General features: G+C 35.0%; 1 protein-coding gene across 1 annotated transcript in view; it reads right to left on the bottom strand.

The window, feature by feature from the left end:
- Window positions 1-353: 353 nt before the first annotated feature.
- Window positions 354-24,163, bottom strand: part of GUCY1A2 (guanylate cyclase 1 soluble subunit alpha 2) — a 325,706-nt gene continuing 301,896 nt past the window's right edge. The window contains exons 8-10 of the mRNA XM_032285701.1: window positions 15,859-15,961; window positions 1,332-1,438; window positions 354-1,211 (exon numbers count right to left, since the gene is read on the bottom strand). Of these exons, the coding sequence (XP_032141592.1) occupies window positions 1,196-1,211; window positions 1,332-1,438; window positions 15,859-15,961 (226 nt within the window). The 3' untranslated portion in view covers window positions 354-1,195. The remainder of the gene's footprint in view (window positions 1,212-1,331; window positions 1,439-15,858; window positions 15,962-24,163) is intronic.

The following is a 24,163-nucleotide window of genomic DNA, read 5'->3' as shown; positions in this document are numbered from 1 at the left end:
AAATCTTATCTATAAAGTATTTTATGAAATAGCTATCCATTGAAATCCTTACTTTTCTTTCTGGTGACAGTGACTCTCTCCTTGACCAAATCTGAGTCAGGGTCCTCTCAGTCCTCTGTCTGACTGGGCCTCAACTTGTCCTGCTTAGCTAGTTTTAGCATTAATCCTGCTGAGTCAGCTTAGAGAAAATGGTTGAACCCTTGATATCTGATCACACGCAATATTTGAACGAATTCCTCATCTTCTACTCTCAATAACTCATCATGCTGACGTGCCATCAGCAAGAATCCTGTCATAGGTTTAGCCAGAATTTCCCTAGCTTGATGTTTTCTTTTGGTAATTTAAAGCGACCATTCTGTCCAACAATAAAGACAAATGTGATAATGTTCTGGATCATATTTCAAAATGATCCAGTGAGTCAAACTGAATGCTTCAACATACAAACATATACTAGCAAGCAGTAGTCTGTGAAAAGTATAAAGCTCCCAAGGAGGGCATATTTCCTAATATTCACTTCACATGCAGCCATGGTATGGAACAAACAAGGAAGACCATCCCAGCCAATGGAGACAAGTGCCACAGATGGAGCTGGAGGTCATAATGATTCCCCATAGGGACTTGAGCCAGGGCAAGGGCATCTTATTACCTGTCTATCATGCTGTGAAATGGAGAATTACAATGTGTTTTCCCTTTCTCCCTTGAAAATTTTTATTGAAATTATGCCTTTGTCTTTGTCACTCATCTATCTATATGAATAGGAATACACACATATATTTATGTGGGAGTGCGGGTAGAGAGGGAGAAAGCAGACATTTGTGTTTTGGTTCCTAAGTGACCATGTGTTGATGGAGATGAATGCATACCACCCAGCATATCTGGATGTGAGCCAGCTGTTGTAACTGAAAGAAACTCTATGTTATCTCCCTTGCAGAGGGACGTGAAGGCGTTCAACTTGTTCAGGAAAGTGTGCAAATCAATATTTGGCATGCAGAAGGTCAATTGTGTCAAAAACTGCTAATTCTTTACCAAAACCATTTCTAGTTTTCCTCAGCACAATATCACTTAACTACAGTCTGTCTTGTAGTTAAGTTCCAGAAAGTTCAAACTATTAACAAAAGGTAGTCTTCAGCCTCATCATGTGTTAAGTGGCAACCACCTTGCCTATGCTACAGACAGCTTCTTAGTCTCTCTCTGCTTATATTTTCTTACCTCTAAAACGAAGAGAGCAGATTTTCATAGGATTATTAGGATATAATTGAGAAAATGGTTCATAAAAGCATTCTACATTGATTATCATTTAAGAACTATTCATTAAGTGTTTCTTCATTTACCTACTCAATGTCAGTTCTCTTAGGGTCAGGGAAGTGGCTCCTAGGAGTGGCATGGCTTCTGAGCAGCAGGTAATATGAGAAGACAAGGGCAGATGATGAGAACAGCCCTGTTTTGTGAACACAAGATGAAGACTCCCTTAAGAACTTCTAGAAACAGATGGAAATTTGTCTGGTTGAGGCTAAATGATTATAGAGGAGAGGGCCATTAAATAACAAGATAACTTGTTTCTGTATAGGTAGGCTGCGGAGTATTTCAGAACACTGGAATAAAATGGTCTTATAGGTATGTCCTGCATCTCATCTAGTTGATGGGTATGCTCTTGAAAGTTACTCAGCGGACATTCAACTGACATTTAATTATGATAGTAATATGAACCCTTTTCTCTGTCCTTTCAAGAAAGCAACTGGCTAGTCAGAAGACATGTGAGCTATGCCTTTTCTTTGTAATATATATTTGGGGTACATACAGTAATTATAATGTGTGTTCTTTGGTTTTGTAAGAGGACAAAAGAGAGATTTCACGTTAAAAAAATTCAAATTGGCTTTGTCAGATATTGTGTCAGCAGCTGCATCTGCAACCATAAAGGCACTGAATTATAAATACTCCATTCACTCCTTTATTTGTTCCCCCATTCTTTCATCTATTATTCATTCATATTCTTAGGCATTGTTATTCACCTTCACTGTATGGAAAAAATGCTAGAAAGAATATTGACTCTTTTTTCGGTATTATTTATTGATTTAAATATTTTATAAGTGACAGTTTGGACACTTTTAAGGTAAATAAATGCATGATTTAACTAGACAATTTTGTAATGAATTATGTAAATTTAACACACAACTGTCATTTCCACTTTGTTTTATAAGAATCCCATGTTTCCATCACTCATTTTTCAGACACAAATTCACCTTGTTCTGCAGTCTGTAAATACCAAGACATTTTGTATCATGAAACGTGCTATTTACATTGTGAATGCTTTAGAATAACAAACAAAAGAATGAGTAATAAGTGGTGTTACATGAAAAGCAAAGAAGATATTTTGGATATTTATAATCTTATATGAGTTATACTTTTACATGTATTATTATTCTTAAAATTCTAGTGAAATGAGGCATATTTTATTATTTCAATCAGAAAAAGTTTCTCTAAACCTGTACTACTAAAGAAAAATATTTTAAAATATAATATGAAATACCAAATGAAACTTTTTAAAAATTAATGGCACAGGTTTAAGAGATGCATTCATTTAAAAAAAAACAAAAAAAAACAAAAATAGTTTGACATTTCAAAATATATGTAATTTAATCATGCCCTACATATATATTAGTATATTTACCTGGTATTAGTTGATGACATTATAATTTAAGTTTGTGATAACTACATTTTTAAAAGATATTATTCACAAAGTAAATCTAATAGCAAGGGAGCAGATGTACAATATAATTTACATTGCAAGCCAAACCAGATATTTAGACCCATGAAATTGCAGCAAACAAATTAGCCAAAATGTTAAAGTAATTCAGGTTAAATAAAAACCACCCCATGCACAGGATGCTAATGAAGGCCTAGCACATTATAACTCTGTGTTTTTATTAAGTGATTTTGGAAACCTACTTATTATTACTAGTGCCCAAAAACTTGATGGAAATGCATTGGCTGTTTATTTTATGCATTGCAATGAGTATTAACAGGATTAGGTTTGATATTTAAAGTACTGTTTGGGAAGTGTGACCCTTTGGTTTTGTAAAATGGCTACTCACAGTTGAAGAGTCAGAATTCAGGTAGGTTAATTTTGAAATGAAGAATGATATGTATTATTTCTGGAATGCACTTAATCGGGATTTTAAAAGCATAATGAGACAGTTTCGTCACTTGATTACTGAAGTTATAAGGTAGCTACAGGCAGCTGTTATAAAACTTTTGACTTCTTCCAAGGAGGATTTTTTTTTTTTTTAAATAAAAAGCTTTTCATCCAACTTCAAGAAAAATTAGAAAGTATTTCTCTCCATGGACCATTATTCTATTTGAATCTAACCTGGATTCTCTCATAGTCAAAACCTGCCATGATGATGTGAATCAATTTCCTCATAGTTAGAATAATTTTTGCTCCAAATTCTTAAGGGAGGCAATGAATTAGTAGCTTGTTAATTTTGCAGATCTGGGCCTTCAATAACTCAGTAGAAGGCACTAAAATAGAGGGAAAAATGAAAACGGGACTGTGGAGTACAGCTGCTCAAATTTCATCTTAATTTCTGTTTTTCTCATATTTTTTCTATTTTTACAATCATTATTAAAATATTTCCTTAAAGAAATAAAAATGGTAAAGGTATTGAAAGTCATATTTCTTTATCTGAACAAGTATTGTCTATCATTTCAAGACAAAGGTTTTCTTAACACTGAAAATCACAGGAAGAAAGTAATCAGTATTTTCATAGGTACCAATTTATATGGTAGCTGCCTGTTTTTTCACAATTTCAAAATAATTTAGTCAGTATGGAATAAACAGAAGTTAATTAACAGAGAAATTATTCCCTTTTGAAGTTTTAATTTTTTCTAAATATTTTCTACCCCTTTCTTTGACTACCTCATCTGTTGGAATTTAAGACCCCTGAAGCACATAACAAAAAAGTCAAAATAAGAAATGAGAACCAAAATTCAAGGGTATTTAACTCATTGAAGCATATCTTTCCACAGAGGCACAAATAATAATTGTTTCTATATGATTTTCTATTAATTAACACAAGTGATGTCATGAAGACAATTTGTTAAATGGGTTGAATATAATCTTAATACATGAAAATAAACCAGAAAGAACACAATTTTAAGTTTGGGAGATTATAGATTCTTTAAATCTTGTTCAAGATTTGTTCAAGTTATTATAAAGTCAATGAGAAATACCTTCAGTGGAAGAATATACTTATTCTTAAAGAAGATACTTGACTTATCTTCCCTTAGGAATCAAATACTCTGCTAGAAATGATTTAATTTTCCCTGAAAAATAACAGCTTTGGATTGAGATTTGTAAATTATTGATCTCTTGATCCAAGCTGTATTTTTTTGTATTTAGTAACATGGCAATTTGTAAATTCCGGTGAATACTCAAAATTGTAGTTAAGAACAGCTATCTGAATATAGGTTAAAACTTCAAAGACACAGAGCTAAGAAATATGGAATACATTGTATATTGCTTTTTCAATAGAGTAAACATAAAATTGATGACAAATATTTCCGAACCCTCAATAAGAACTCAAAACATAATACTATGCCAAGCTGAATTACAAAGGGGTATCTAAGAAAAAAGACAGTGCATCAGTTATCTCTAGCTACAGAGCCAGTAAAATCAAGTTGCATTTGATGTATACACCTCACTGGAAAGTAGTTTTCAGAAATCAATTTCCCTACAAATAGAAGAAGCATTTTTTCTATTTCAGTCTTTAGCAGTGTGGTACTCACATTAAAAAAAAAAATGGCTACTTGAAAATAAGAGGATTTTTCTAACTTAAAGACATTTGTAGGGGCTAAAAACAGGAGATTGTCTAAACAGATTGACCCTGATACTTCTTGAAAATGTTTTTAAATTCACTGAAAACAAACACACATATATTTTTATAGACCCACGTTTTTCTTTACTTACAAAGTCTCTGGAAGTCAAGGTCCCAATTCTCTCCGTTACGTCTATCCTCAAATGATCTACATTTATGTGCTCATCTTCTTTCCCCTTCCCTCACAAATCCGCAAAGTTTTCAATCATGTGAAAGTGAAAAAGAGAGGAAGCCCCAGCCCAAACAGTAAAATACTATTGTCATTTATCTTACAAGAGCTAGAAAGAAATAAAGAGGGTGGGAGGGAAGGAAGGAAGGAAGGAAGGAAAGGAAGGAAAGGAAGGAAAGGAAGGAGGAAATTAAAAAAGAGGAGCTAACCATGCTAACAAATTTTAAAGCCTACTTAATTTACTGCACATAAAACCTATATATGCAACCCATTTGTTTTACATTCATTAAGCCTTTTATTCAGGAACACCAAACTCTATTGATTCAAGTTATAGTCACACTTGGTATTTGGACTCTTGCAATGGTTTCTCACTAGCAGAGAGACTATACTAATGTTTAATTAGGTAATACAGCAAATATTGTGTGAATACATAATACCAAATTTTCCCAGTAGTGGGGAGACATCTATGATGTGACAAGTTCTTTTCGTCCCTCTAAATATTCACTCTAATTAGCATATTTATTAAATCTATTGTTTGTTTTAGCAAAGTTTTGACATGCTGAATTTCATGGCATTCTGTCATTTTTATGACATTCTATTAAATATGAATACTGTATTTAAAAATCTATAATCATTGATCCTTACCATCTATTTTCAGCTTTCTTCTTAGGTTAACAGGATTTGACGACAGAATTTTAATGTAAGCAAAGTTTGATTTTTCTGTCTCTTTTCATCTCTCTACTGGTATCCATTCCTTTCTCTAAGTTGCATTCCAGCTGAATCCAACTAAATACTTTATAAATGCTCATAAAATGAGACTCCTCCTGTAGCCAAGTAATCATTTGCATTTTAGTGGGAGAATTCTTTTAGACAGAATAAAAGTGTTTCTAAGGATCAAAAGAAAAAGCAACAAGCACCTATTATTTCAGGTCATTGGGTTATAAAACACATAAAAGAAATCAATTTTATGAGTGCCTAGTGACACACTTGAAACAAATTTTTAAAGAAAATAATAATTTGGGCTGCCATCCATTACTTTTTACACAAGAACAAAAATTAAAGAATTTTTCTAAAAATCCCCCTGTATTACTTTAGATAATTATACAGTCCTATAGTTGACCTAGACCTTCTTGGCTAGAGTTGGAGCCACCATAAGAAATAATTTCTTTTTTTTTTGAGAATAGTTTCTAGTCAAAGAACACAAAAGCAATTTATCTGAGAGTCCGAGCCAAGGTTAAGTGTTTGTTTCAATGTGGTAATTTTTACCAATAAAATTCAGAACGAAGGTTTCACATTATTGATAAATCAACTAAGTGGTTTCCTATTTTGTTTCATTTTATAAAAATTTTTAACTTAAAAGGCTAAAAAAGGAGATGGCCTTTCAAATGGTTAGATACATACATATTGATCCAGATCCCCCAAGCCTCAGCAGAAAGTCATGTTCATTTGCTATCCTTTAAAGAGTGATATTGACCATGAAGAAATACTTCCTGGGAGGCAATAAAGTAGAATAGTTCTAGGAATTGAGGTTTCATTGGGTATGGAAATGCATAGTTTCTTGTTAGTAGGAGGTGATGTAGCAATATTCATATTTGTTGTTCAAATGATTTGAACATGAATTGGTTTTGACTTAGATTTTATTCCAAGAAGTTTACAATGCATTGTTCTATATTCTAATGTGAACAAGCTGGAAATACAGTATTATTTGACTGTTATCCTTAATTCTTATATTATTTCAAAAAATGTAGTATTTTAAGTAAAATAATATTGCCAGATTTGCAAACCCTGGCTCAATGCCACGATTTGTAAGTTTGTCATATTTATGACTTTTTTTCCTGTAACATTTAGAAGATATAAAGTAAAAATCAGCGAAATGTATTTCACAATTAGATGTTATCATCAGAGGATAAAACTCGAAGGAACCTAGAAACAAAATTAATTTTATTTCTCATTGCTGGAGAACTTCATACATTCAGGAAACTTTCAAAAGTCTCTGACATTCTAAGTTTTGGATGTGAGTAAGTTGACTCTTTCAGGACAATAAATCTTTGTCCTAAATTCTTTTTCTACCTGATAATTTTGTATAAAAATTGTTTGGATTTGTTCCCTCCTTTTAAAGTTTCTGTTCAAAGCGAACTCTGCACTAATTAACCAGTTACATGTACAGGTATTGATTGACTTACCACCTATGCAACTTAGGACCATTCAACTTTACGACCACAATCACTAGCCACGGCTGCTCCGCGTCTGGCAGCGCAAATGTTGCCCAGCTGGGCGTACGACAGTGCGGACCAGCTTCCGGCAGCATTACCATCTCCGCGTGCACCATTTCAACTGTACATATAGCCTACTCAACTTACGACCAAATCGTGTTACGACCGGTCTGCGGTCCCGACCGTGGTCATAAGTCGAGCACTAGCTGTAAGTGAAAAATCTTTGATGATAAAGGTAGTACCTAACCACTTTTAAGTTTAGAAGACTAGAATCTTCATGTCTCTCACAGAATGCCATTACATGCTGTGGGGTGATTCTCTGTCCAGCTCAAATGCTCTAGCACATTCTCTAAGGGACAGATGGACATCTTTCTGCTCTAAAGTGGCACCTGTTTTGCTAGCAGCTAAACCCAGATTGAGAGTGTGTGAAGACTATGGCATAGAGCACAGCCCCCAAAAGAAGTTTACAAATTTCAGGAAACAAAATAAATATTTCCTATTATTTGTGATTACATTTTTCAACTAAAGGAATATGACATTTCTTTAATGTCAGAACAACAACAGTTGCTTTTTTTTTTTAATGGTGCTTGAGATAAAGGCATATTATTCTCACTGAATGCTAGCTCAGCCAGGGATGTTATAAAAGGAAAAATAATTGTTTTAATATCACTTGCATACTGTTAGTCTGTTTTTCTGTGCTAATTTTAGCAGGCTTTTCTGTGGCATATGGCAGAGCTGGTATTTGGCCTTCTTTGTTCCTTCAATCCAGATGTTCTGACACTTTCATTTACCTTCCTCATTGTAACCAAGACTAGTTCTCTCTGCCACCTTCAGAAAGTATCTATTTGTAGCTCTGTAAGCTTCTATCCCAGCTTCGCTGAGATGTGCAGCTGCCAAGAGCCTGGAACTACCTCAGGAAAACTAAAAATGGCTTGGGAAGGGTTTCTCTTTTTTTGTCTTTCTATTTTTTTTTTTTAAAACATGAGTGACCAGTAGTCAAATAAATCATTTGGCTTTTAAACCACAGGTGTTTGCTATAGAAATTGCCTCTTCTTTAAGAGTCTCTACATCATCCTGAAGAAAAAATTAACTCTCTTTGCATCATCTCATCTAAAGCACCTGCCCACTCCTCACTCCATTTGTCCCTTTGTCCTGAGTCTGATGTGTAAATGCCAGGCAGCAAAATGCAGTGAATTGTCTTCAGAAAGTGAGGTGGTATAAAGAAACCATTTTGCACATTCCTGATTTTATTCCAGTAATTACTTTCCTGTTAGATATAGGCTTAATGTCATTTAATAGAGTACAGTGAAAATATGCTAAGTAGAATTCCTTCTTTATCTGCAAATAGTGAAAAGTCCACAGAGGAAGACTGAATATAAAGGGATTTCTTCACTTTAAAAATATGTATCAAAAGAATCAAAAACAAACTTATTAGTCAGACTTGCCATTAAGTTTTTCTTTTCTGCTTTAAAATAATAAGCAACAGTACTTGTCAAATATAAAGAATGATCAGATCAGCAACTAGATGAATTAACTGGAAGGATAAATTCAGTGTAATTTAATAGATTCAAATTAAATGTTTTCCATTATTTATTAAGCTCAAAAGCATTCTTACTAAGGATTTAAGGATCCAGTGATATTCAAGAGGATAATTGTCATAACCTCAGTGAATCAACAATCTTGTTTGCTTTTGATAGGGAATTTTTCCATACTGTGGGAAGGAAGATGCTAAATTAAGTTTTGCTATGAGTAATAGGAAGGTAAAGACAAAATGCTACCAAACACACCCACCATTCAAATGTGTTTGTATTGATGTTTAGAGGAGAATTTACCTTGCTAGGCAATAATAGGAGCTGTCATCTTATGTAAATGCTAAGGAATGCTTATATACTAAATAATAATCTGATGTTTAGATATTGCTCAGTGTAAACATAAATTTACCAGTTGATTTTAGATGTAATGCTCATACATTATTCCAAATGATGGAGAAGTAAATTTAACTACTAAAGACCTGGTTAGCAGTGACTATGCCACATTCTATTAAAATTGTATTTTAAGAAGACTAAAAATATGATTTTTTCATTTCAAAATCTGAAAGCTTTAATGTTTGTCAATATTATTGAATAATCATTTTCAGACATTTATTAATTGTACTACAGGCAACTTTCAGCCAGTCATGTTCTGAAGTCAAAATACTATCCTACTTACCAAATATTTGCATAACTATCATTGAAAACAGTGATAATGAGCTCTTTTATCTTTACTCTTTCATCTTCCAAGACCTTATCAAACCAACATTTGAATTAATCTGCCTGAGACCCATCTATATTTTTGCAAACCCTACTTTCTCAATCCCCTCTTCCAACCTATGATTTACTTCCACTCATTTATCCATCCTTAACTTCTTCTTTACTATTGTATACTACAAAGATCTAAAAATTAGGCAACATTACAAATAATACAGAAATCTCTTTGACAGGGATAGAAATCATATTTTGATAGCCATTTTTAAAATTATGCACCAGAAATAATCCGATGTATATTAATCACTTTATAGCATGTTTGCAAATGAGTAACTTCTGAGATAGATTAAGCATGTCATTTGCTCAGATATTTTTAATCCGAGTCATCACTTGCTGCTCATTTTGCTATAGAATAATGAATATCTTTAAAAAGTCCACACCAGCTATATTATTGCTTGTATAAAACATGTGTCTGTTTTCACAAAGGTTCTATGAAATGCAAAGAAGTGCAAGCTTCATATGGCATCATCACCATGGCTTAAATTATTGCTTGAAAGGTCGTTATAAGGTATTGCTTGGAAATCACTTTCAGATAATGTACAATTCAATATGAAAAGTACACAGTGAGACTCAGTATTAAGTTGGTGTCTTTTCATAACATAAAAATCAAAGTATTCAGAAGTAAGGCTGTCTCTTTGACATTTGCTTCTGTGTCCCAAAGGTCATAGTTTTTACCTCGGTGGTGAGGATTAGCAAATGTTGTAATATACTGCACAGCTCTGGCAGTAACTAAGAAAATGGTGCTGTATCTAGTATGCCTAATAGCCCTATAGTGAGCAATATTCATCCCTCATGCTTATCAGTGTTGACATCTGTCTCTAAGTTTGAAGATTTATGCTCAGAAAGAAAACCACAAATTGGAAATCAAAGCTAAAATTAAAATTTATGAAAAAAATAATGGTATGAGGCCTAGAGTATTTAACTTTTCAAAATAACTACAAATGAAATAACATTACTATCCCAATCAACTTGTATTTACTCCTAGTAATTGGGATTATTTGAATACTTTTCAATGATTCCCAAGTCTGGCTGTATATTAGCATTACTTAGAGTGATTTACTAAACACAGGTTCCTAGGCCCTACCTGAGACCTACTGAATCCCAATCTCTGAAGGCAAAGCCTAGTCATTTGTAGTCCCAAAATTCCCTATGGAATTCTTATGAAGCCAGCCAGATACTTCCAAGCAGATCAGCTGAACCACTGAACTAGGTCATTTCTTAATAAAGATGGAATGACAATGAGGTGCTTAACTGAAACCCTGATCTGGTTATAACACATTAGAAATAAAGACACAAGCTTCTCTGCATTCCCAAGTCCTTCCAGAGAAAGTTATTTCTTTCAATGATGTATCATCTACATTCCATAAACACACACATACACAAACTGAAAATGTTAATCACTTTATAAAACTATTTTAGAATATGAGATTAGCTGTGATACTTCCTATGCTATAAATGTATCAATGACTTATTTTAATTAAAGGAAAGAAGGAACAAAGGAAGGAAGAAAACAAAGGATATGTAATATGTAGGTTTCAATTATTTGGATCAAGTGTGAGGAAGGAATTTTGCACACTATCTCAATATAGTCTGACAAGATTATGTTATTCTGTATATAATATCAGTGTCTGCTCTTCATTCACCACCATGAAGATCTTGAAATTGAGTCCATAGCTGGGGTCAACTTACCCATTTAACAATAATTTTTTTTTCAATTACATGAACACAATTCATGTGTATGTTAAACCAGCTGGTTGTGGCTTAGGAATATTCATATCAAGAGCTGTCCATAAATCATTTAGAAATAGGTTAAACTTTAATAATTCAGTCCCATATGTGTCATGATTTTTGGGCTATATCAAACTATGCTTATAGAAGCCTCTGGAATGACATAATTTTTAGTTGAAGATGTATGTAATCTAATAGTAGGAACAAGCTAGAGATATGGGGCTCAGTTCTTGGACTTGAGTTTCGAGATATTGTCGGCTGAAAGGCATCTGGTACCATCCAAAGCCTATACAGAGTCATTTATATTTAATTTCAAAGGAAGATTCAGCAAAGTTGCATGAAGTGCTTTGAATCAGACTGTGTTTTGAAGAAAGAGCAGAGGGAGAAGCTGCAGATATAATCTATGCCCCAGCACATCTGGTTCATAACTACACTTCAGAAGTACGTTGTTACTCAGGTCTGACTTTGTGTGGTCCTTCCTAGCTGCCTGAATGAGGCACCAGTGACTCTGTGTAGCCATTCTGGGTTCAGAAGTAAAGAGAGCATGCTGTTTGCTGTGGCCAGGCTTGAGGGGGTGAGATGGTTTCTGGCGACAGAACAGAGTAAGAAAGGGGCTAGAATGGGCTAAGTCATTCTCAAAGTGTCAAGACAGAAACCTGTGTGTACAAGTTTTACTTTTTGCTTTAATCATCCACATCACCTGCCCCCAGAAATTCAGTAACCCAAGGAAACTTGAACAAATATATTTAATGATGGTCATAATTTTGAGATCCTTCTTGATGCCTCATAACTTCACATATGTAGTTTCATCCAGCAGCAATATGATTCTGTCTAAAACACAGAGCCTAGTGGGGTTTTCAGAATTCTCCATGGCTTTGCCTTTTGTATCTATCAATTTAATTTTGCTTTATTGCTGGAATTTTTGGAGGCATTTGGAAAGTTGAAAGCCTTGCTCCCCTTGTGAATGAGATTTTAAGTTGTTATTCCCCTCTTTTGCTTTGCTTTTCTAGGAGAGGCATGCACATTCACACTAAATGCTGTGTCCTGACACCATTGTCACTGGACAAGAGGAAGGCGTGCAAGACTGAGAAATAGCATTTGAAGTGCTGAACCTATGGACCCACTCTCAATCTCAGGTATCAAAGTCTGTCTCAGAGTCCCAGATCAAAGCTCACTTGATTCCACACAAAATCAGATGTTAAAAGGAAAATCTGAAGTTATTTAAAATATAGAATAAGAGATGAATATAGAGGCAGTTTGTAGGCAGTTGGGTCCCCTGTTACCTGGAAACTGTCTTCTTCCCCTTCTCTACATTATATAGACAAGAGATCCAACTACTGTGTTTCTGAGGTATATTATTACTTTTTATTATGGCCAATGTTACCTAATTATTAAGGTCCACAAAGAAGATACAGGTGTGTACATTCAGAGTACATATTGGGGGATTCTCATTTTGTTAGATAACTGATTTATTTGCAAATGATGATATTATCTCCATCAAAATAATCCTGATGCCAGTGTGATGCTTTGGTTCTAATGTCTAGTTATAAGGTGCCTTCTTTAAAATAGCAGCTTAAAAGAATATTAAAATACAACAACAACTATAGGTGCCAAATTATATTTTAAAGTGTCTCTTGTAGAGTGGGTTAAAACCATTTCCCCAATTTAATATCATTTGGTTTCTAAGGGAACATCACATAAATTCTTTTTATCTACCATACTAAAATGCATGCTGTTGGTAATAGTTTGTAAGTGAGAATACTGTGTAGATATAAGTCAAACGAAATAACACATGCCACTACATTGTTACAGTCACAATTCCTAAGAGAAGAGATGTAGATGGCATCATTTAGGACAAATAAAAATATAATTCTTTTCCAGCTTGAAGTTTGAATGAACAGACATTTTATATAGTACCTCACAAACACATACAGCAACATTGTAACTACAATAATCAACTGTAATAGATTAGCAAAATGATAACAGTTTGGACCATTATTTCAGACTATAGTTTTGAAAATGCACTTAAATTATAATGTGTGAAAGACGTAGTTGACATCCTGTTGGGGATAGATAAGAAATCTCTGGCATGTTCTTCATCGTGACATATGTGGCAATGTAAATGTATACTTCTCTAGGTAAAATCATATGAACTAATATAGAGTTTGTGATTCTTCTGACAAATTAAGATACATAAATACAATGCTTCTCTCTAGGCCTATCACTAGTAATGAAGTGGATTTCCAATGATGCTTTTCAAATATGCTTCCCATAGATATTCTTAAGTATAGAGAGAATAACTATGTGTTTAGAGTAGTTGCTTAGACAAATCTTTACAAAAAGCAAGAGAAATAGATTGGATATTCCTGGAAGTCCCTTCCAGCCTAATGGTTACAAAATACGTTGTTTATCACCAACATGTTTATTGATTTAATATACCATATTAAGTTCTGAGTTACTGAAGACAATAGGCATAAATGACATCAGTGAGCTTGTTCTCTCCCATGCTTCAGTGCTACAAGGAGCCCATTAACATTGCTAAGGCATTTTCTAATATCAGCATGAGGACTGAGGTGCTCCCAGCCTGCTCTCTGTCCATACTGGCTGTAAACTTCCCCATTGTCCAGAGACATAGGCCCACAGAAGAGGGGGATCAGGCAAAGGTTTAGAGCTCAAAGTCTATTTCCTGTCTTAGCCACATAAAGAGTATCACACTCATGTCCTTGTAAACCCCCAGGGCAAGAAAATAACTCAAATTATAAAAGGGATCATGATTATAACAAATATTTGCATATCTAAAAATGCCTTATAGTCACACACATAGTAAATTAAAAAAAATTAAATAAGCCTCACAGACTACATTGGAAACTAGTAAATATACTCCTTAACTGAGTTATGTTATAACCAAACCATAATGCAGCCAAAATCCCAGAACAGAAAAGAAATATCTTGCATTCAGTAGACATAAGCTATCAATGATTAAGAAAATGACCTCTCCAAGGTTTCAAGGAAACAAATGCTTCCAGCTTCTTAACCTCAATGGAAACTTAGATTTTATATCTGATCCAAAACAGAAAAATTCTGGACACATGGTGCTCCTAATTTTAGTGTGAGTCAGTAATAACATTTTCATGCAGTATTGATTCAATGGAAACAGGTCTTCATTTGAGCGGGACATGCAATGGAATCCTATCTGTAACTATAATGATTCCTAGTTCTGAAGATTATACCTACTTCAGTGTTCATAAGGCGATTCACTGAATTTAAAAGCCACATCAATCAAACTGCAGAATATTTTTTAAAACTTCAAAGCCATAAAATACAGAGGTTTCCTTGCTTTGTCTCATACAAGAAGCAACAACATTCTTGGCAAAATGTCCTGACACTTCTTTGTCACTAATGCCAGTATCCAGGAATTTGCTCTCAAGAATAGCAGTCAGCTCTCAGGAGGCATCAACTGGAGAAGAGGAAGGGGGTAACTAACCTGTCATTTAGTTGAATGCCGTTTATTACAATGCAGTTTAGTGTTGCGAAAGCTACCTATATTTATAAGTGCTAAGTTGAAAAGGGTCCAGTGTAGCAAAGCATTTCATTTTAACTGATGTTTGTTAGAAGGTGGCAAAAAGACCTTTCTTTAATCTTGGTTACAGATATATCTGGTATTAGGATATTCCATTTCCTCCGGATTCCATGCTACATTAATTAAATCTAAAAGATAAGGTACTATTTACTAAGCAGACATATAATTCTTTCTCAGTATCTGAAATCCTTGGTTATAGGTATTCTCAGTCCAAGCACTAATTTCTCTAAATAAGCAAAACTATATGAGATTAATAGGTTAGCATTATCTAATATATTAACGATACAGAAGCAGATTCTGAAACTCTAATCATGTTGTGTGAAATGTAGTTATCTAGAAGAGACATGTATAAAAATAGGTAATATCCCTAAAATATTTTGCCGAGTTACAATTCTTCCAGTTGAGAAGTTTACCACACTGCCATGATACATGTATGAAATGTCTGTTCAGAAAAAGAAAATTAGAAAATATTCCTCACTCACCAGCTTACTAAATGTAGGAATATATAATCAAAACTGGCTCTTAAAAGTGGTACAAATATATAGGGAAAGATACTTGTATGCATGATAAACGAGAAAACATGGAATCTATTTATTGGTTAGTTCTGAAAGGGGGCCCACACTTGTAATTAAAATATATGAATATATATATATATGACCAAAAACACTCATACGAATGGACACATCTTATTTCCCTCATCCTCCGGCTTTTTATTGACAGTGGTCACCTCTACCTTTTAGTAGGATTATTGCCTGATATAATACAGAAATTTTGTGGGTTGTTCTCAGCAAAGCAATGAAAGAGACACAATCTCTTTCCACTCTCCTGTGGTGACCCATGTTCTGGGCTTGTGCTTTTTGGAGGAGTCTTTGATCTGCAGCAGGTCTCAGAGGCTTGTCTCCCGGAGAAACATGGTGCCGATGTTGTAGGAAACCTTTTTTATTCTCGACGAAGAAAGAGAAGGCTTTGGTGGCTTTGGACCAGTCCTTACCTCCAGGAAGTAGCAAATCCCAGGAATTTCCTTTGGAAAGTTGTCTGGAAGCTCTTCACGAGACCGTGGAATGAATGTGAAACTTTCTTCCCGTTTTAATAATCTAAGAAGAAAATACAGAGCACATGAATCAGGTAGGCCAGGGAAATGTAAATACATGGAAAGAAATTTTAAAGGCTCAGGAAGCCTATCTCTGACTGCTCAAGGTAACACCTCTATTTCTTTGTATAGATGTGGCCTTCATAGGATTCCAGCTGCTAGGAAATGTTATAACCTAGAAAAGATCCCTTCATGTAATAGTAATTAAAAAGAAAACACCAAAGCTGGGTATAGTACTACCTGAAAATATTTGTTCAAGATTGATTTCTTTCTAAACAGCATTCCTTGAAAATTCTTATTCAAATATGATCGTTTTCCCTAAACCAAGGGCCAAGAAAACTGTGTAATACAATTTTTATTTCAAGCACGCAGGATTTACCTTGTCTGTTTTTAAAACCTGCCCAAATGCTAGTGCACTCCTTTTACATTTGTTAAACCATAAGCTTTAAATGTGTGTCCTGTATGTAAAAAACATTAATCAACTATTTAACTTTGTAGGGCAACATTTCATGACTCCCAATGTCTCTGATATCTGCTTGCTGATTTCTAGCCAAGCATGCTATCCAAATGCACTAGTATTATTGGTTAAACAGCTTGATTCTTCCCTTCCAGTCACACTTACAGACTCTTTTTCAGGACACTGACATTGGAATAAATTTATCCTTTAAACTTGTCCAGTTCTATGAAAGGTTCAGTTTGATACCTATTTCTGTAAGTGTGGCCCAACAATTCAATTTAATTCTACAGATTTCTGTAGAATATTTCTTATTGCCCAATAAGAGCCTCCTAGACACTTATGTGAATATAAAAAGTAGAGCACTCCTAAAAAGCTCACAGTTTTGTCAACAGATACAGAAACAGAAAATAAAAGAAGTAAAAAAAATTCAATACATGAACAAAACATAGAGTAATATAAAAGTATAAAACAGAATAGGCTAGATGCCATTCAGAAAAGTAGACACAAAAATTGCAGAAGTATAGAAAAAAAAAAAAAGTATTTGCAGTGGGAGGGCCACAAAGCCTTCATGGACTAGATGTTATTTAAAGTCGTGTACAGCTTCAATAAATGGATACAGAAAACAATGTAATCAAAGGGTTAGAAACAAGAAAACTGTAAAGTTTCTAACCTTATAATAGGATTATCCAGTGAGGTAAGAATGAGGATTAAGGTGGGGAAAGTAGGTTAGGAAAAAGCTTTAAAGCCCTAAACTAAGTGTTTAGATTTTATTTGGAAAGCACCTTGGAGCCACACTCATTATCTTTTTCTTAAAAGCAACTCATTCTCCTAAAACAGATTAATGTTAGCAGTAGATCCAAGTTATGCTGTGTAGGAGACAGGTCCTGGCAAAAGAAAATGAGCACAAGAAGAATAAAGGATGTATGAACATATAAGAACACGGCACAATCAATTATGATAATCTCTACACTAAGGAGAAGAAGAAAACATTACTCCTTCTCGAATGCTATTAACCTACTACCTAAAACAACAGCTGGTAGTACTAATAAGTTATAATATGAACAGTCTATATTTACTTTTAAAAATCAGAGCTACAATATTTTGATTGCTAAAGGATATAATGGCAGTTCTAATTGATCGCTGTTTTAAAAAACACAACACAATGATTATATTCATTTGGTATGTAAAAAATGAGGCTCTTTCTAACATTTCAAAATTCTTTCAAAAGCTTCACCTGATTTTATTCACATAATATAGCTGGACGCAAAAACTAAAAGTACATATTATGCATCCAACAAAGGTCTAATATCCAGCATGTATAGGAAATATAAATTTACAAGAAAAAACCCATATTAAACAGTGGACCAAGGACATGAACAGACACTTCTCAAAAGAAGACCTACATGAAGCCAACAAGCATATGAAAAAAAGCTCAACATCACTGATCATTAGAGAAATGCAAATCAAAACCACAATGAGATACCATTTAACACCATTCAGAATGGCCATTATTAAAAAGTCAAAGTCCAGGCATGTTGGCACAAGCCTGTAATCCCAGCACTTTGGAAGTCTGAGGTGGGTGGATCATGAGGTCAGGAGTTCAAGACCAGCTTGGCCAACATGGTGAAACCCATCTCCTCTAAAAATACAAAAAAATTAGCCTGGTGTGTTGGTGCATGCCTATATTCCCAGTTACTTAGGAGGCTGAGGCAGGAGAATCTCTTGAACTCAGGAGGTGCAGGTTTCAGTGAGCTGAGATCATGTCACTGCACTTCAGCCTGGGTAACAGAGTGAGAATCCGTCTCAGAAACCAAAAAAACATCAAAAAATAACAGACACTGTCGAGGTTTTGGAGAAAAAGGGACACGTATACACAATTGGTGAGAGTATAAACTGGTTCAGCCATTGTGGAAGACAGTGTGGAGACTCCTCTAAGACCTACAGACAGAAATACCATTGATCCAGCAATCCCATTATTTGGAATACACCCAGAGGAATATAAATCATTCCATTATATAGACACATGCATGTGTATGTTCACTGCAGCACTATTCACAATAGCAAAGACCTAAATGTCCATCAGTGGTAGACTGTGGTACATACACACCATAGAATACTATGCATCCATGAAAAAATAATTATCATTAGCAAACCAATGCAGTAACAGAAAACCAAATACTGCATGTTTTCATTTATAAGTAGGAGCTAAATGATGAGACCACATGGACACATAGAAGAGAACAACACACACTGGGGACTTTTGGAGGCTGGATGGTGGAGGAAGGGAAGAGGGAGAGATTAAGAAAAAAAACTAACCAGTAGTAGTGTTAATACCTAGGTGACAAAATAATCTATATAACAAATCTTCATGACACCTATATAACAATATAATAACCTTCCACTTGTACCACTGAACTTCAAAAAGACTACAATGCCTGCTTTTTTTTTTTTTTTTTTTCTCTCCATTTGCTTAGTAAATCTTCCTCTATCCCTTTATTTTGAGCCTATGTGTGTCTTTGCACATGAGATGGGTCTCCTAAATACAGCGCACCAATGGGTCTTAACTCTATCCAATTTGCCAGTCTGTGTCTTTTGATTGGGATGTTTAGCCCATTTACATTTAAGGTTAATATTGTTATGTGTGAATCTGATCCTGCCATTTTGATGCTAGCTGGTTGTTTTGCCTGTTAGTTGATGCAGTTTCTTCATAGTGTCCATGGCTTTTACAATTTGGTATGCTCTTGCAGTAGCTGGTGCTGGTTGTTCCTTTCCATGTTTAGTGCCTCCTTCAGGAGCTCTTGTAAGGCAGGCCTGGTGGTGACAACATCTCTCAGCAATTGGTTGTCCATAAAGGATTTTCTTTCTCCTTCGTTTATGAAGCTAAGTCTGGCTAGATGTGAAATTCTGGCTTGAAAATTCTTTTCTTTAAGGAAGTTGGATATTGGCCCTCCCTCTCTTTTGGCTTGTAGCATTTCTGCCGAGAGATCCACTGTAAGTCTGATGGGCTTCCCTTTGCGGGTAACCTGACTTCTCTCTCTGGCTGCCCTTAGCATTTTTTACTTCATTTCAACCCTAGTGAATCTGACCATTAAGTGTCTTGGGGTTGCTCTTCTTGAGGAATATCTTTGTGGTGTTATTTGTATTTCCTGGATTTGAATGTTGGCCTGCCTTGCTAGGTTAGGGAAGTTCTCCTGGATGATATACTGAAGAGTGTTTTCCAACTTGGTTCCATTCTCCCCGTCACTTTCAGGTCCCCCATCAAATGTAGATTGGGCCTTTTCAAATAATCCCATATTTCTTGGAGGCTTTGTGCATTTCTTTTCACTCTTTTTTTCTCTAATCTTGCCTTCTTGCCTTATTTCATTGAGTTGATCTTCAGTCTCTGATATCCTTTCTTCTGCTTGATCGATATGGCTATTGAAACTTGTATATGCTTCACGAAGTTCTAGTGCTGTGTTTTTCAGCTCCATCAGGTCATTTATGTTCTACTCTATGCTGGTTATTATAGTTAGGATTTCATCTAACCTTTTCCTAATCTCTGATAAAACAGACTTTAAAACAACAAAGATCAAAAGAGACAAAGAAGGGCATTACATACTGGTAAAGGGATCAATACAACAAGAAGAGCTAACTATCCTAAATAGATATGCCCCCAATACAGGAGCACCCTGATACATAATGCAAGTTCTTAATGACCTACAAAGAGACTTGGACTCCCACGCAATAATAGAGACTTTAACACCCCACTGTCAATATTAGACAGATCAATGAGACAGAAAATTAACAAGGATATCAAGGACTTGAACTCAGATCTGGACCAAGTGAACCTAATAGACACTTGCAGAACTCTTCACCCCAAATCCACTGAATATACATTCTTCTAAACATCACATCACACTTTTATTCTAAAATTGGCCACATAATTGGAAGTAAAACACTCCTCAGCAAATGCAAAAGAATGGAAATCATAACCGTCTCTCAGACCACAGTGCAATCAGATTAGAACTCAGGATTAAGAAACTCACTCAAAACCGCACAACTACATGGAAACTGAACAACCTGCTCCTGAATGACTACTGGATAAATAATGAAATGAAGGCAGGAATAAAGATGTTCTTCAAAACAAATGAGAATGAAGGCACAATATACCAGCATCTCTGGGACACATTTAAAGCAGTGTCTAGAGGGAAATTTATAGCAATAAATGCCCACATGAGAAATATGGAAAGATCTAAAACTGACCCCGTAATGTCACAATGAAAAGAACTAGAGGAGCAATAAATTACTAAGATCACAGCAGAACTGAAGGAGACACACAAAAAAATCAGTGAATCCAGGAGCTGGTTTTTTGAAAAGATCAACAAAATAGACCACTAGCCAGACTAATGAAGAAAAGAGAGAAGATTTAAATAGATGAAATAAAATATGATAAAGGTGATTTCACTACCGATCCCACATAAATACAAACTACCATCATAGAATACTACAATCACTTTTATGCAAATAAACCAGTAAATCTAGAATAAATTATAAATTCCTGGACACTTAAAGCCTCCTAAGTCTAAACCAGGAAAACATCAAATCCCTGAATAGAACATAATAAGGTCTGAAATTGAGGCAGCAATGAATAGCCTACAAATCAAAAAAAGTCCAGGACCAGACGGTTCACAGATGAATTCTACCAGAGGTACAAAGAAGCTGGTAACATTCCTTCTGAAACTATTCCAAACAATACAAAAAAGAGAATCCTCCCTAACTCATTTTTTGAGACCAACATCATCCTGATACCAAAACCTGGCAGAGACACAACTAAAAAAGAAAATTTCAGGCCAATATCCCTGATGAACATTGATGAGCAAATCTTCAGTAAAATACTGGCAAAGCAAATCCAACAGCACATCAAAAAGCTTATCCATCATGATCAAGTTGGCTTCATCCCTGAAATGCAAGACTGGTTTAACATACACAAATCTATAAATACAATCCATCAGTAAACAAAACCAAAGACGGAAACACATGATTATTTCAATAGATGCAGAGAAGGCCTTCGACACAATTCAACAGCCCTTTATGCTAAAAACTCTCAACAAACTAGGTATCAATGGAACATATCTCAAAATAATAAAAGCTATTTATGACAAAACCACAGCCAATATCATACTGAATGGGCAAAAACTGGAAGCATTCCCTTTGAAAACTGGCACAAGATAAGGATGCCCTGTCTTACCACTACTATTCAACATAGTATTGGAAGTTCTGGCCAGAGAAATCAGGCAAGAAAAAGAAATGAAGCGTATTCAGTTAGGAAAAGAGAAAGTCAAATTGCCTTTATTTGCAGAAAACATGACTGTATATTGAGAAGACCCCATCATCTCAGTCCAAAATCTCCTTAAGCTAATAAGCCACTTCAGCAGTCTCAGGATACAAAATCAATGTGCAAAAACCACAAGCATTCCCATACACCAGTAATAGCCAAATAATGAGTGAACTCCCATTAAAAATTGCTATAAATAGAATAAAATACCTAGGAATATAACTAACAAGGGATGTGAAGGACCTTTTCAAGGAAAACTATAAACCACTGCTGAAGGAAATAAGAGAGGACACAAACAGATGGAAAAACATTCCATGCTCATTGTTAGGAAGAATGAATATTATAAAAACTGCCATATTGCCCAAAGTTATTTACAGATTTGATGCTATCCCCATAAAGCTACTATTGACTTTCTTCACAGAATTGAAACAAACCACTTTAAACTTCATGTGGAACCAGAAGAGAACCCTCATGGCCAAGATAATCCTCAGCGAAAACTAAAACAAAAACAAAGCTTGAAGCATCATGCTACTTGACTTCAAACTATACTAAAAGGCTACAGAGTAATCAAAACAGCATTGTACTGGTACCAAAACAGAGATAATAGACCAATGTAACAGAACAGAGGCCTCAGAAGTAATGCCACATGTCTACAACCATCTGATGTTTGACAAACCTGACAAAAACAAGCAATGGGGAAAGGATCTGTACTTAATGGTGTTGGGAAAACTGGCTAGCCACATACAGAAAGCTGAAACTGGATCCCTTCTTTACACCTTACACAAAAATTAACTTCAGATGGATTAAAGATTTAAACATAAGAACTAACACCATTAAAACCCTAGAAGAAAACCTAGGCAATACCGTTCAGGACATAGTCATAGGCAATGACTTAATGACTAAAACACCAAAAACAATGGTAACAAAAGCCAAAATAGACAAATGGGATCTAATTAAACTAAAGAGTTTCTATACAGCAAAAGAAACTATCATTAGAGTGAACCAGCAACCAACAGAATAAGAAAAAATTTTTGCAATCTACCCATCTGACAAAGGGCTAATATCCAGAAAAAAGTGGGTGAAGGATATGAACAGACACTTTTCAAAAGAAGACATATATGAGGCCAACAAACATGAAAAAAGCGCAACATCACTGGTCATTAGAGAAATGCAAATCAAAACCACATTGAGATTCCATCTCACACCAGTTAGAATGGTGATCATTAAAAAATCAGACAACAGATGCTAGAGAGGATGTGGAGAAATAGAAATGCTTTTACACTGTTGGTGGGAGTGTAAATTAGTTCAACTGTTGTGGAAGACAGTGTGGCAATTCCTCAAGGACCTAGAAATAGAAATACCATTTGACCCAGCCATCCCATTACTGGGTATATACCCAAAGGATTATCAATCATTCTATTATAAAGACACATGCACACATATGTTCATTGTGGCACTGTTCACAATAGCAAAGGCTTGGAACCAACCCAAATGATAGACTGGATAAAGAAAATGTGGCACATACACACCATGGAATACTATGTAGCCATAAAAAAGGATGAGTTCCTGTCCTTTGCAGGGACATGGATCAATCTGGAAACCATCATTCTCAGCAAACTGACACAAGAACAGAAAACCAAACACCACATGTTCTCACTCATAGTGGGTTCTGAACAATGAGAACACAAGGACACAGAGAGGGAAACATCACAAATTGGGGCATGTGGTGGGGTGGGAGTCTAGGCGAGGGATAGCAGGGCGTGTGGGGGATAGGGGAAGGATGGCATTAGGAGAAATATCTAATGTCGGTGACAGGGTGATGGATGCAGCAAACCACCATGGCACATTTATACTATGTAATAAACCTGCATGTTCTGCACATGTACCCCAAACTTAAAGTATAGAAAAAAATTTGAAAAAGAAAAATGCTTATCTCCACCAAATTTATAGAGAGTGACACTGAGTTCAGAATAGGTTAGACTGATTTGCTCAAGGAAATAGGAAGACAGTAATCACAATGGATTTGGAATCTAGATCTGTAAGCATAGTCAAGCTTAGCCCAGCAATAAATAACAAGACTACATAAGATAGCTCTCCATCACAAAACAATTAAACTGAGATGAAATTAATGACAATAAGAATAGAAGTCATCAGTACTGTTTGCTTTCTTTTCATTTTCACAAATGTCAATTTTTTTTATCATCAATATCTAACCAGTCACTTCAGAAAGAAAAGGTAAAAAGCCTTAAACAGTAGTTTAATTCAGCAGTGAATTCCACAACAATTTTACTTAGCTCAAATAGAACAGTCATCAATGTGTACTATGTGGTGTCAATCATTGATGTCAATTAAACAATATTTTAGTGGTTATGACATGCTAAATAGTCCTCTGAATGGAGGCAAATAAGCGGGGATTCACAGAATAAGTAAATATA

This window comes from Sapajus apella, unplaced genomic scaffold (assembly GCF_009761245.1).
Source record: "Sapajus apella isolate SASKATOON/1434 unplaced genomic scaffold, GSC_monkey_1.0 scaffold16, whole genome shotgun sequence".
Classification (NCBI taxonomy): Eukaryota; Metazoa; Chordata; class Mammalia; order Primates; family Cebidae; genus Sapajus; species Sapajus apella.
The sequence above is the reverse complement of the archived record's forward strand: the minus strand, read 5'-3'. Positions and strand labels throughout refer to the sequence as shown.